This window comes from Fonsecaea monophora, assembly GCF_001642475.1.
Source record: "Fonsecaea monophora strain CBS 269.37 chromosome Unknown Scaff86, whole genome shotgun sequence".
Classification (NCBI taxonomy): domain Eukaryota; kingdom Fungi; phylum Ascomycota; class Eurotiomycetes; order Chaetothyriales; family Herpotrichiellaceae; genus Fonsecaea; species Fonsecaea monophora.
The window spans coordinates 92,096-106,514 of NW_019174017.1; the positions used below are offsets into that span (position 1 = coordinate 92,096).

The window sequence follows — 14,419 nt, forward strand, 5'->3', positions numbered from 1 at the left end:
GTACGCAAGGAAAGGCAAGGGAGAGAGACAAAGTGTAAGAGGAATGTAGGGCGTGTACGAAAGAGGAAGGACAAGGGAGAAAGGGGAAGACAATGGATATCCCTTACAGGGGAGCGTACGATATAAGGAGAGAGAGAGACAGGGTGTTTTTCCTTCTTCCTCTCTCCTCAGATTTATCCTCCTTATTACTAGGTTGGCTAGCTAGTTGCAGAACTCTTTCTAAACCCTCACAGCAGCCAACAACGGACTGATCGGTATGTTTCGACGAAGGAGCACGTCAAACAAAATGCGTCTTCCCGACTCCTCGAAGTTTGCAAAATCCGAACCGGCGACGGATTGCGGCGGTGTTTTTTTGGGGTGAGTTTGCCCCAAGCGAAAGAAAAGCGCTGTGACGCCAAGGAAGAAGATAAAATCCTACATATCCGGTATATTCCCTTGTACGACGACGACGAGGTGGCGTTTGCAGGGCTCCCCAGACACGGTGCAGGTATAGGATGGATGGCTGAGGCCGTGAAAGGCCTTGTCAGATCATGTCACGATACGACGTGGCGCAGGGCCTCCTCGTCCTGCTCGTCGATCTACTCATCGATCTGCGGGAAAACGATCAATCTCTCTGTCAACAATCCACGAGTAATCAAGAGTCGACAGAAGAGTCTGCTCTCTTGCCTACTGAAAGCTAAAATCAACACATATAGTCGAAACTAAAATGAAAAAAAAGGCGACAACGCGAGCCAACTCTTGATCAACAGATACATTCATCGAATGAGGACGAAGAGTCACCGCGATGATGTGACTACCAATCAATCCCTTCGGACTTTCTGCCTGTTATTTTGCGCGGAGGCAGGATTATATCCTCCCACTGGCCCAAGCAGCCCGCTTCTGCCTCGTATGGCGAACAATGGCGAGAAGCGAACCTCCACCATGACATTGTCCGATGCCATGTCTCTGTCCATGTGTCAATCAGAGCAAGCCCTCGGAAACAGACTCAGCAATTGGGGGTGATGACAGAGTTGTGCTTGGGAGAGGAGTGGTATGAAGCGCTTGAGCATGCCCCAGATCGCGTGCACACCCGTCGCGTTCTCCAGCTCGAAAAGCATAGATCCTGGTGCTTCTCAGGTACCTGATCTCTCTCTTTTGATTCCGTAGCATTCGCACGATGAAAGATGGGGAGGTAACACAACTTTTTCAAACATGCCTGCAGGTATCCCTTGCCGTGACGGAGGCGTCCCCGAGGATCGATCATTCGCGATTTCGAACGAAGAATCTGTAGTAGTCGACACAAAAGCGCTGCAGGCTCGGAAAGCAGGGTCAATTCGGAATCCACGACTTACCGGCAGGCTTTCATTATATCAGCCCACAGCTTGTCCATCTTGATTTAGTGGACCACCTTGGCTCTCTCATTTCAAATTCTTTGGCGAGCTCAGCACAAACAAACGTGCTATATCTGAGGTGGTTATCCCGAGAAGCCTTGGGAAATACGTCAAGTGAGAATCAGAGCTCGATCAATATCAAAAATGACAACGACTCAAATCCGGCTTGTGCGACATCATAACGAACGCCACGTAAACAAAGGCAAGCTCAAACGCCGCGTTCGCGTGTCTACAACACAGGCAAAAACTAAAGGCCTCTCAAAAAGAAGAAGCACCGCGCCGGACACGGGTCGCAAATGCAGCGAATTCGACAGATGCGCTCAGCTGTGCATTCGGCGAGAATGATGCGGTTCTCGGCATCGGCTATCGGCCCATGTACAGAGCCACGACAACTTTATGGCGGAGGATGTAAGAACAAGAAGAGGGTTGGGGCTCCGAAGGGGGCTTTCGAGTTCGAGATATGCTGATCCACTGGCTGAAGGGAGGGAGGGGGGAACAAAATTCAAAGTGCGTAACTCGCTTGGTACGAAAAGCGCGTCTTCTTTTCAACTGGGCTGGAGCCCAGCGCCAAGTCCAGGGACACTGGGTCACTGGGTAATCAACTGGGCAACACTGGGTTCCAGGCAGGTCATAGGCAGGTCCGAACTCTGCCGGTGCCAGCCGGCCTAGTTGAATGGGTAGATGGGGGAGGGGTGGAGGACTGGGATCTTACGCAAATCCAATTTCTTCTGCTGTTGATGGGGGTTCAAGGTGTACGGGATCGATGCCAACGAGAGCCGCATCCAGCAATGGGTATTTCCTTGCCAGGGGAGGAAGAAGATGGCCCGTCCGTCGGAGAATCCCCAAAGCGACATTGGGTTCGCGGCGGTCCGCGCATTCCGGGTCACGCCGCCGACTTCGCAGAATGGCAATTCACCTCCCAGGTTCGCCACGAACAGCTCATCCATCTGTCCCGACGGACAGCTTAGTGCTCGTGGGCACGGGCAGACGAATGCTGGGCGTGGCGGGACTGGACCCAGCCGACGCGCACAACTTGACGGTGAGTTTCGGCCCCGACCAGCGCCGCGAAGTACGTGTCGGTGAGCTTCCGGGAGAGCAGGTGTCCGGGGTAGGGAAGGTAGTCGGAGCGATGATTTGGTGGAGTTCTGGCGGCAGAGAAGCGAGACGCAATTGTCCCGGCGACCGAGCTCACCATGATTCATCAACAACTTCGCTAGAAGCATCTTCATTCAACCCGCAGTCGCAGTTTCGCTCCAGAACTCTCGCAGACATGGCTTTCCGATCCGCTTTCGACTCCAAAGACATGGTACGTGTTCTCCTCTGTTGGTCGCGTCGAGTTACGCAGGTTGGATCCGTATGCATTGGAGATGCCTCGCCGCCGCTACCTTTCACCGATACCTCTCTCCGATACCTCTCTTCGATACCTCTCTTCGACACCTTTCACCGATACCTTTCACCGATACCTCTCTTCGATACCTCGCCATCGCTACCTCGCAAAGAGAGGTTTTGGGATCAATTTGCGACACTATTCGAGGTTGTTGACGATGGATTGGAGGGTGTGCTTGATGTTTACACTCCGGGAGTTGAGGTCGCCCAGATCTTCTTGCTGTCCCTTTTGCTTGGTTTAAATCCTTTTGCTTCTCCGCTCGAGGATTCGACGCCGCAGATGGCGCACACCAAAGTCCCTGGTCGACCGACTGACTGCCAGTTTCTACTTACCACACTATGAGCACGACCTCTTCTACCACTACTTCGCGTGCCGATCGTTCTCATACCCATCCTGGTCGAAGGGCTACAAGCACAAGCTCAGCCAGCACCTTACCCTCGGCTTGTTATGTGTCAAAGAGATGGGCTTGCCAGAGGTGGCAACAAAGTTCGCCGAGGACCTTCACATCACTTGTCTGGCATACGACCATCGAGGGTTTGATTCTTCGGATACTGGCTCTGGCCAACCCAGACAAGAGGTCATAACCTGACTGCAGAGCAACGACATGCGCGACGCCATCACATACGCGCAGACCAGGGAGGAGGTCGACAGGTCTAAGATTGCCCTGTGGAGGTATTCCCTCTCTACCGCTGAGGCCGTGTATGTGGCGGCCACCGATCGACGGGTCAAGGCTGTGCTCGCACTAGGGCCGGGCATGGACGGCACCCAGGTCGTGAGAAGGCTGGCACCACCTCACGCCACATTGGCTATCCAGGGTTTGCTCTGTTGGTTGCGTCGAGTTGGGGAGGTCAATTGACTTACATCCGGGAAATCTCCCGGTTTCAGACGAGAATAAGAGTTATCGGGGCAAAGGTTCACGAGTTGAACGGGCGCGGCGTTTAGGCGAAAGATGTCTGTGCCGGGACGGTGAGTAGAGACGTGACAACCGAATGAGACGGTAAACGAGATGGAAAAAATCAAGGCTCTTTACATTCTTTTTCACATTTTCTTTTGTCTGACGACCTACCCACCTGAATTTTATAGCTACAAATATGCCAACAGCGGGGGTGTGCTCCTTGGCTCGACGACAGTGAAGATCCTCGACGTAGTTATAGGTGAAGAGCGAGGGCTAAACGAGATAGGCGAGATTCTTTGCTAGTAGTCCCCAGATTGTAATAGGGTATCTTATAAACCCAAAGAAAACAGCCGAGACGTTTAGAGTAGACGGCTTCCTACGTACCGTTGATATTAGTAGTATCGATGATGAAAAGGCTTTATCTATATTGTTTGTCGAATCAAGGAGATGATCAAGGTCAAAGGTTAACAGGCAGCCCTAGCGGAGCTGGAAAGTCTCCCTGCTGGGACACACTGCCGTGGATGATTGTACCGTACTGGGGATACCTAACGAATATAGTGCCAAACGACCAAATTCATTTTTAGAAATGTACGATGTGTGTCAAAGCCTGTGGCGCAGATGATCACGTCAACTTCCCCCTCTCTCTTGGCTGTCTGGATCGATGATGCCCCTTTTCCGTGATCTTTTGCAGCTGCGATGCAAACGCCGTGGTTTTTTTTTCTCGCCCGTCAGGGCTTCCAGGAGTCGGGCGACGGCACCCAACGAAGAAGAACTCGGTCGGCATGATCTTCCGAACCACGTTCAGGTCGCAAAATCATATGTCTTTGAACAGGAGTTCCAAAAGTGCCTTAAGGAGAACGGCGCGCAGCCAGGCCAGAGAAGACAATCCAAGGCTGGCTGGATGGAGTGCAGTGGATTGATCGATAATGTGAGGAGGACTGATTCTCGAATTCGGCTCGTGGCTGGTCCAGGATCTCATTCAAGCGGTGATTCGGTTGGGCTGGCCAGGAGGAGGCGCAGGCCCCCAAATTGGGGTTGCCGCGGTGTGTCGTCGAGTTAAAACATGTTGGACGCACAATCAAGGAAGCCGTGCCCGCACTCTTTGTAGCGTTGATCTCGCGGAGGAGGATGGCTTGGTAGGAGTCCGAGATGGAAGTCTCCCTGTAAAGAACGATAAGGTATTGAGTCAAGGCCGCAGTTGAGGATGCTTGGGGATCAAGTCAGCGATGATAAGCGCGCAGGGAGGTGAATGTCGGCAAAGCAAAGACATGAATTTTTCCATTGTGAGTCCCCACGATCATTTGATCGATGTGTGTACCAGATCGATAGATGTAGACATGAAGACAGGCTTGGCGATGGATATGAAGATGGAGACACAGATATCATCTTCATGTATAATTGGAGAGAGTCTATTAGCTAAAGAGGCTTTGGTGAGTGACAAGAGACAGCTTGGAGCTGGGCGTGGGTGGTGTGCATCAGGATGCTCTGGGGCGTATTGTCTGAGCTTGACAGGAAAGGCATCTTCTTGGAGTCCTTGGAGAGCGACTCTTTGTTCTGAAGCGTAGATCTTCGCCAGTAAAGACTTGCTGAGAAGGAAAGATGAGAGAGTCAGATTTACGCCGGACATGGTCGGCGTAGCTCGATCATCATCTCGAACGAGACTCCTTTCTACGAAAAAGGCCGCGATCAACAGGATCATGGAGGTGGAATCGTCTACGACCCGGCCAGCACGGACTCCCAGCGTATCACGGCCTCCATCATGATGGTGGTCAGATCCTCGGTCCCGCCCGAGAGGCTATGCGGGGCCTTCCACGCGATGTCGCCCACCCTAGCCTTCGTGCACGCGAGGGAGTGGCCGTACACGTGTCAAAACGAGTACCCCTGTCACCGAACAGCCAAGCACACCGCCCATATGACAGCCCCTTACCATTTAAGCACCGCCTGCTCACCGCCTCAGGGAAGCCCCTCCTTCCTTCCTTCATGCTTTCAGTCTTGGTTGAAATATACTCTCAAGGAATACCTCTGACTACCTGTTTCCCATCGCCACCCTCTCTCTGCCTATTTACTTAGGCCGCCCCTCACAACACCATATCAAGTAAGTCAGCCAAATAACTTCCACCACCTTCCACCATCTTCCACCACCACAACCAACATCCGTCCCGCCACCGCAGCCACCATCGCTCCTGACGAACTATCCCGCCTACACACCACCACGACTACCATTCCTCCCGATGAGCAATCCCACCGCCGGCGAAACCCCGTCGAACATGACCGACCACACAGCGGTCCAGCAGGGAGCGATCACCCAGAATGAAGTGAGCCAGGAGGGAGTGATCACCGAGGATGAAGTGAACGAGCAGGAAGCGATCATCGATATTGAAGTGAACGAGGAGGGAGTGATCATCGAGACTGAAGTGAACGAGCAGGGAGTGATCACCCGGAATGAAGTGAACGAGCAGGAAGCGATCATCAATATTGAAGTGAACGAGGGAGTGATCACCCAGAATGAAGTGAACGAGCAGGGAGTCACGCAGGTTGCTGGTGACCAGACAGCCCAAGAAGCACCATTGGAGTCGGTGGATGACAACTTTGCAGCCTACAGTAATGCGATTGGCGAAATCAATTCGCACATTCTGTCCAAGGAGCTGGTAGCTGCACGCGAAAAGCTGTTGACATTCACGGACCGGTTGATCAACTACACTGATGTTGGTGCGTCGGCGGACATTTCCTTTCTCGCCCTCCTCTTCTTCTGTTTTGGCTGGCAACTAATCGTGTTTCCACGTCACAGGAACTGAGCGGGCGGTAGACACCATGGATCGGGAAGCCCAGGGAATGTCGAAGAAGGCCGAGCGGGCGGTAGACACCATGGATCGGGAAGCCCAGGGAATGTCGAAGAAGGCCGAGTATCTGTGGAGCCAACTCAACTACTCCTGGCTGACCCTTCTCAATGGTCAAAACGATCTGATGAGTGACGCTATGGCCTGCATGCTAATCGGGCTGTGGACAGGCCGAGAGCTATTCTCGCCACAACATCACGCTGTTACCAAGAAGGTGTCGGAGGCGTTGGGTCGGAAACTGGTCAGCCTTGGCCCAAGGGTGTCGAGCGAAGGCGTCTCGCCGCCCTCGCCCCTAGCCATACTTCTTTTCGGATCCGAGACCTCGACGCACCCTCTGCAACGCCGGTGCAGACTGTTGGGGGAGACTCTGCTCGCTCTTTCTGGCCCATCGATGGGGGGAAAAGTCGACGAGACGATGGCGAAAGAGACGGCGCAGGTGCTAGAGACTCTCTTCGATAGGGCGGAATCAAAGTTCATGGGGTCGGAGGGTCTCAAGATCTTTGATCTGGGAATGGACGGTGTGAAAGAGCTCCACAGTGAGTTCGTCTGGCTCAACGATCTGGCGCGTGGGTTCAGGCAGTATTTCTCTCCCCCCCGTCCGGACGTCAGGGCCGAGAATATACTTTCTGTCGAGAATCTGGAGGAGATGGTGAGCATTGTCCTCAAACACAGCGACAAGTGGGAGCCAAAATCACAGGTCAATCACGAAAGGAGTATATGGGAGAGAGACATCATTGAGCGTGAGTTTGCTCTCTTGCCCCCCTGCTTATTCTAGACACACACCAACTAATCTGCGACCCAGAGATCGAGAAATGCGTGGCTCATCCCTACCATGAAATGGTTGGCCAGTCTCCAATGGAAAGTACAAGCACCGCCGCACAATAGACTGCGCCCGGCCGTCGGCTTTGCGGCTTCTCGGGGGTGGGACATGGGCGCGGGAGCTTTCCGAAGACATTATTGGTCGTGAGTGCTGCTCTCTGCCTGTGCTGGTCCGGAGACACACCAACTAATTTGCTGCTCAGTTGTCATGAAATGCGTGGATTATCAATACTATGAAATGGTTGGCCGGTCTACAGAGAAAAAGCACAAGCAACGCCGCACAGTAGACTGCGCCTGGGTTATCGGCTCTCCGGCCATGGTCATCCTCTCTTTTGTCCTCAGGCCCTTAGAATGGCTGGTGCAATGTCCCCCAAATCCCCTCTAAATGAGCAGTCTGTCCATCTTTGCCTCCGTCAAATTTCAATTTGCATCCTCAAACTTTCACTTTGTCTTCTCAAACTTTCAATTTGCCTTTTGCCTCCTCAACCTTTCATTCTGAACCTACGGGCACCACTGTCAGTGAGACATCTTGTATCAGACCCATGAGAACGATGGCTGCGGCAACCAGTGCCTTGACCTTGTCCTCCGGGATGTTTGATGACGGGAACTCACCTTACTGTTGCGGCCCCGGGTAGTATTGGTGATGACCATAGTACTGATACTGATCAGAGTATTGGGTTTGATCATAGTACTGCTGCTGTTGATAGTTGAATGGCGAACCCCACTGACCCTGTGGATTCGACACCCACTGATGGTATGGTGACTGCCCGGCGACTCCGTTGTTCATCGGGTAGTTGGGGTAGGGAGCCGCATTGTGGGAGGAGAGTCCTCCAGACGACATCGACTGCTGCTCCAGGGGAGCCACGCGACTCGGCGTTGGTGTGGGCGAACCCCTCGTAGCAGCGTTGGTTGGGCTGGAGTTGGATGGGACAACGTCGGAAGTAAGAACCTCATCCCCAGTCGTGCTGCTACCATACTGAGTGCTGGTAGACGCATTGGTGGGAACTGTCGTTGGGAGACTGGCCTCGGTGAAGGTCGACGAATTGCGTTGTTGTGTGTTGATGGCCGGGTACAGGTCGAATGTGGCGTGTGGCACCTGCTGTGTCGAGAATCCGTCGTTGCCCTCCCCGAGGGTAGCAGACACGGGCGTGTTGAGCTGAATATGGTGTTCCATCTGGCTCTTCATCTCCGCCATCTGTGTCTTGTGGCTTTCCTCCTGTGTCGCCATCTGAGCCATCATGTGGTTAACACCCTTGCTCAACCTGTCGATCCGGCTCTTATTATTCACCTCGGCGTTGATGGTGCCCCTCAAGCTTTCCACCTGTGACAACACCTCGGCCTTCACCTCTGCCTTCATCAGGGACGTGGTGGATTCGAGCACACTCCGCAGTTGGCCAGCGTACTGATTCTTCCAGCTCTCAAACTGTTTCTGAACTCCGTTCATGACCTCGACCTCCCTGGCCTTGACTGACACGATGAGGCGATTGAGCTCTTGTGTCACCTCGGCGAATCTTTTGGATCTTTCTTTCTCAACGCACTCATTGATCGCCGTGATCTCTTCATGTTTCCATTTCTCGAGGTCCAAGTTATGCTGCACCCGCTTCGTGTCAAATTCGGTCATCAACTGCGCCTCCTTGGAAGACATCAAGTTCTTGAGGTCGAGCTCCCTCTGCTCCCGCTTGAGGGAGAACTCCTTGTCGAGATCGGCCTCCTTCTTCTTCCTCGAGGCAAGAAGTTCTTTCTCGTCTTGGAGCGTCGCCTTCCTCTGCTGCTCCTCCATATGGTCAGACAACTGTTGCATACGTTTGCTCCGTTCGGCTTGCAACTCTGTCTTGAAATTAGCCTCCCACCTGGCTCTGACGGCGGGCTTTTGTGTCTCGAGATCCTCGACGATCCGTGCCGAATGGTTGACTCTGTGCTCAATGAGGTCGGCGTTGATCGCCTTGAATGCGTCGGCCTTGTACTTGTCGACCTCGACAAGGGCTTCTTTCATGGCCTCTTCTTTGGTTTTTCTCACTGTGCTGAGATACCTTCGGTCCATCAACACATCCTCATCCGCATCTTCGTTGAGTTTGTTCAACTCGGTCTGCATGTCCTCGACCTTTTTCAGGAGCGCCAGCTCTCGTTCGGCCAGCCGCTTCGCCCTCTCGTACTGCTTCCCGGTGTTGCTCTCCCCCTCGTCGGTGCGGGCATCTTCGAAGCTGCAGGGCAGACCCTTTTCTTGGCAGGTCTGGCACGTTTCTCCAGGTGTCTCACCCTTGGCTTGTTTGCCGCCACCACACGTGTCCGCTGTGCTCTGCCCCATGTCTTTAGCCACCTCATTGTACGCCTTGCAGTGCAGGCACAGGCCATTTTTTCCGTTCAGGATGCCGGTCGGGTTTTCGGCGGAGGCGTCGGGCTGCACCCCGGGGCTCACGGTTGCGGAGTCCATGGTCTTGCGGCGCGTGAGGCGTGCCCGTTTTGGTGTGTCTTTTTCGTTACCGGAAGCTGAGCGCTTCGCAGTCTTCCTCGGAGTAGAAGTTCTCGCGGCCTTTGTTGCAGCAACCTTGGTTGGTGCAGGCGGTGTTGACGAAGGCATGGTCGACACAGGCATTGTTGACACAGCCTTTGTTGCTGCAGCCTGGGTTGGTACAGGCGTGGTTGACTTTGGCATTGCTGACGCAGGCATTGCTGACACAGGCGGTGTTGACGCAGGTGGTGCTGACACAGGCGGTGTTGACGCAGGCATGGTTGATTCAACTGCTGAGGATGCACGGTCAGTACAGCCCATGCAGTGCTTCGAGGAGCCAGAGGGTCACGGAAATGGGGATGGCCTACTGATACTCGACTGGCGAGTCTGGGCCGTGTTTTGCTGGGCAGGTTGGACAACAATGTCAGTAAGGCTGGTCAAGGAGGCTTTCGAGAGGCTCGGAGAAGGATGGAACCTTACTTTTGGGTTGGCCGGCTGTGGGCTGGGATGTTTCGTCCGTCTTGGCACCCATTGTATCTGGTAGGCGCCACCGCACTTGATGACCCGCTAATTCTAGTATCATTAGAATAGACCGCAAGAAATCTCTGGGAGTAAGATCACATACTCGAAGCAGGAGTCTCAGGAATCGCTTCTAACCCGCCGGGCTTGAGGGAAAAGCAACGGAAATGGTTCTGATCTGTGAGCTGCTGCCTCCTCGTGTCGGCGGCAGCGGTAGGTTTGAGTTCACGCAGGCGGTCGACAAACACTGTGTCCATGGAAACGTGGCAGTGAAAACGTGGCAATGATAGAAGGGGGAAGAAGCTCGCGATAAAGGGGAAGAGGATTACGAGTCGGTCCCCGGGAGATTACATGCTAAATAACCCTTCCTTCCATGAGCGGCTTTCACATGCTTCAACGCATTCTGGTTTGGGACTGGTGGTGTCGTGTGTCAACTATCCCTTCGCAAGGGGAACGTACCTGTCACACCTAGCAAGCCAACATGGGAATGAGGGCTCATGGGGATGGGAAAAGTGGTGGTGTTGACGGGAAGGCTGGTGTGTCCACTCTAAAGGTGAACCACAGACCAGCCACAGGATGCAGCCATGTGCCTCGCGTAACCTTGAGAGCCATCAAGGAGGTTTGGGAGTCAGCAAGGGGTATCGAGAATGATTGGGTGGACTTCAGCCAATGACCGCATCAGTGTGGAGCGAAAGACCCACAGTCACTGCGACTGACCAAGGGTCCCTTCTTCTAATTGGTTGGTGCCCCTCTCTTAACAGACCGCTGCCTCAACCACATTCCCCAATGGCCAATCCCTGGATCTGATCTCATTCCCCTTGCTCCCCCTTTCCCAACTTTTTCGCGAACTACCAACTTTCGAGGCTGCACAGAGCCCCTTGCGAGCTTGGCACAAATACCGTCCATCACGAGGTGGTACAGAGCAGCTGTCAGTGCTGCAGCTGTCAGTGAGCCAAATGGCGGTGAGCGAAATGGCGGTGAGTCAACTCTCAGTGACCTTGCCTTTTTTTTTTTTTTTGAGCAGCGTATTGCTGTGGTGCGAAGTCGCTTCAGACAAATATTGAAAGGATCGGTCATGTTCACAATGCCTCATCTCGAGGTTTGGGGGCCGCGCAAAATACAGGTTCGCGGAAGATGAGCTCGACAATCTCCACCTCTGGCGTCATGGGTGCACCACCACTGACCGACCACACATGGAGCCCACATACTGCATGGTAAGCCCCTGCCATAGGCTGCATCAGGAAAACAAGATCATTGAAAAATGCAAATTAGTGGCGCCAGAAACGAGGGAGGCATCTGGTAAATCTGATGAATCTGGTGAGTCACACACCGCCCAGACATGCGGGCAGGGAGGCCAGGGACAGCGCTTCCTCGAACAAAAGGCAACAGGCCAAGGACTGCCTCGTCGCACGTGTCAAACGGTTTCCCATTGGACCACGCACCACGCTACAGGTGCCCCGCATGGGGGCATTGATGCCCAACTCTGGGGCGGATTGGAAGGGTAGGCAAGGCAACGGACACCTTCCCTGGCCAAAAGTTGGTCTTGCTAGTAGGGTTGGTCTCAATTGGCGGGCATTGGACTTGATCGGCGAGAAATGGTCTCGATGGGGCAAAAGCTGGTCAAAAGGCTGGGATCGAGACGCGCCCAGGAGCTCCAAGGGGGGAAGCGGATTGGGAAACATGAGGCTGGTTGTGTCGTATTGCAGCCGCTTGTCCTACCACACTGCCTGGTAGGTGTGGAAATTAAGGCAATGCATGTTGTGAAAGTTTTGCAAGTGTCAAACTACGCGAGTTGCCTCGCACAGCATGTCCAGGAGATGGGCGTGACCATCAGTCCCTAGACCAGGATGATCAGCCGGCTAGCCATCCCCAAAGTGTGGTGGTCACGGAAGGGCGGCGTCCAACCTCGCCGCAAGGGATGGGCCGGTCAGCTGTGGAGCCTCACCTAAAGCGACCCCCTCAGTCTCAATCGTGTCATCCTCGCCATCAAGCCGGGCACAACACTCTACCAGACCGGGGTCTCTTCTACAAATATCGCTTCGTGAGGCTGGAATCATGGAACAAAACGGACTTCAAGGCGTCTTCTTGCCCTTGCCTCGCACAGCCCGCTACTCTGAAGTTGGTGCCCCAGCTGCACTCAACAGAGCCCCATCGTTCGGAGGGAGGGCTGTCTGCCTCGATGGTTGCGGAGAGATAAATAGGTCTGGACAAGTCCTGTCAGCAGAACACAAAAGAGCATCCCATCTGTGCACCGGTACACCTGGCGAAGCAGACAACACCTCAAGTCCATCCCATCTGAAGACATCTATCCTCAGGCAGACCAGCTTCAAGACACTGCCCATCACCAATCATAATCTCTTTTCTCTCCACACTCTCATCCTCATGAATCCCCTGATGGACAGCCAGTACCGCAGGGACATGTGTTTCCCCTACGCCCGGTCCACCTATGGAAGTCCCGTGTCCACCACCATGGTGCCGAGACTGTCGTCTGACGGCGGGTTTCTGATCTTTCGGGAGCCATCTCCGAGACGAGGCACGGTGGCCCAGGCCGGGTTTGGCGGCGGCAACAATCCCATGCGTGTACCTGTCGTCACCCCGGATGGCATCGCCGCTCCAACGTCGTCGGGCAGTATGCCGCGAGCGCCATTGGATACAAACAGCGCCGACACCCCGAGGGATGGTGTGTCGCCTGGATTGAAGTCCCACCTCGACGACGCCTATGTCGTCGAGGATGGTCACACCGTGGATCCGCAGGAACTGCCCAGACCAACCACTCACGGTCTTCTTTTGAACAAGCTTGACTTGCCTGACACGCCGAATTTCTTGCCCTTCATACCTCGGGGTACCATGTCATACATGTCAAGTGGCGTCCAGGCCGAATTCAAACTTTGGGGGGGCCTCCCGATCGGCTTTTTCGTCGTGGATGGTAAATGGATGGCCTACCGGCTAAATTACTTCGCAGCCACCGGCACTGTCACCATCAGCCCTTGGTACCCCGAGCGCCACTTGGTTTTCACCTCCGACGACCGCCGTACCTCTGGCTATGTTGTTGGCTTTGGCCTGGGTGTCTCAGCTAAGCACGCCCAGAAAGAAGACGAAGCCGCGCCAAAGCTGCGTCAATTCACCTCAAAGCGCGTCAAGAATGAGACTTCTGACCCCGGTATCATTGATCTGAATCCCTGCAAAGTATCGGAAACACCTGAGGGCAAGGAGGTCCCCGACATCTGGGTCAATCGTACCGACGCCAAATGGGCCACCAAGGAGGGCGTCACGCAACACACCTACAATCGCTTACAGTTCACCAAGGCCACCCTAAACAGACAGACACAGAAGTTCTTCCAAGTGGAGATGATCCTGTACGCCAAGTTGGTCGATCAGCGAGGATACCCTGTCGAGTTCGGCACAACCTCGGACGGGTGGTCGGTCATCGGCAGCGTGTCGTCGACGAAGTTCATAGTGCGCGGCCGCAAAAAGGGCTACTACGTCAAGAAGGAGGAGGAAAGGAAGGCGGAAAGTGAGAAGGAAAGGTTGGCAATGCAAGAATACATGGAGGATTCCACTGAGTGAGTCAGAACCATGGTCATAGATGAATGTGGCGGCAGTGGGTGGTGTTTGCATCTCACGAGAGGTTGTTGCCTCCTAACCCGTGTGAGTTCCCCCTTCGTCCCTCGCTCCCCCTCTCTCGGGCATCCAATGGAGTCCTTCTCTCTCTGGGCATTCCGCTGATCACCTGCTCTGACCCAGACCGCCAGGTGGTCACCAAGGAAAGGTCTGCGCTGCACACTGCGGGGGGGCCGGTATGTCATGGGAGGCAATAGGCTCCTACGAGCAGTGAAATCACCCCCAAAGAGGCTGCGCTGTTGTGTCGATGTCGTGTTAGCCTCGAGGGCATCGTCCACGCGAGGGATGGGAGCGGGGACACGCATCATGTTCCTGTGTGTCCCGTCAGGCTCTGGGAGCGTGATTTTCGGTTATGGGAGGGCGAGCAGGAAGGAGGAGTTCAACTGGTCTGCTTGATCTACATGGTATGATGTCTTTGCTCATCCCGAAACGCTCCTTTTAGTTGGAACTACGATCACGAAGTATGCTACGCTACCACACAAAGTCTTCTCTGTGCTGCTGGGCTTGACTCTCGTTGACCAA

At 54.2% G+C, this 14,419-nt stretch overlaps 4 protein-coding genes across 4 annotated transcripts; 3 read left to right on the forward strand and 1 right to left on the reverse strand.

Annotated features, from left to right (window-relative positions):
* Window positions 1–2,189: 2,189 nt before the first annotated feature.
* Window positions 2,190–3,699, forward strand: AYO21_09145 (hypothetical protein; the record flags this gene model as incomplete). The annotated part of the gene is made up of 4 exons (XM_022659083.1): window positions 2,190–2,293; window positions 2,358–2,676; window positions 3,353–3,456; window positions 3,504–3,699. 4 exons carry the CDS (start codon window positions 2,190–2,192, stop codon window positions 3,697–3,699), a joined length of 723 nt encoding a protein of 240 aa, XP_022508622.1.
* Window positions 3,700–5,883: 2,184 nt separating this feature from the next.
* On the forward strand, window positions 5,884–7,374 carry AYO21_09146 (hypothetical protein; the record flags this gene model as incomplete). Its single annotated transcript, XM_022659084.1, has 3 exons — window positions 5,884–6,361; window positions 6,441–7,229; window positions 7,292–7,374. 3 exons carry the CDS (start codon window positions 5,884–5,886, stop codon window positions 7,372–7,374), a joined length of 1,350 nt encoding a protein of 449 aa, XP_022508623.1.
* A 547-nt stretch (window positions 7,375–7,921) lies between these two features.
* AYO21_09147 (hypothetical protein) lies at window positions 7,922–10,036 on the reverse strand (the record flags this gene model as incomplete). Its single annotated transcript, XM_022659085.1, has 1 exon — window positions 7,922–10,036. The coding sequence occupies one exon, from the start codon at window positions 10,034–10,036 to the stop codon at window positions 7,922–7,924; it is 2,115 nt and encodes a 704-aa protein (XP_022508624.1).
* Window positions 10,037–12,658: 2,622 nt separating this feature from the next.
* AYO21_09148 (hypothetical protein) lies at window positions 12,659–13,843 on the forward strand (the record flags this gene model as incomplete). Its single annotated transcript, XM_022659086.1, has 1 exon — window positions 12,659–13,843. One exon carries the CDS (start codon window positions 12,659–12,661, stop codon window positions 13,841–13,843), a length of 1,185 nt encoding a protein of 394 aa, XP_022508625.1.
* Window positions 13,844–14,419: the final 576 nt, after the last annotated feature.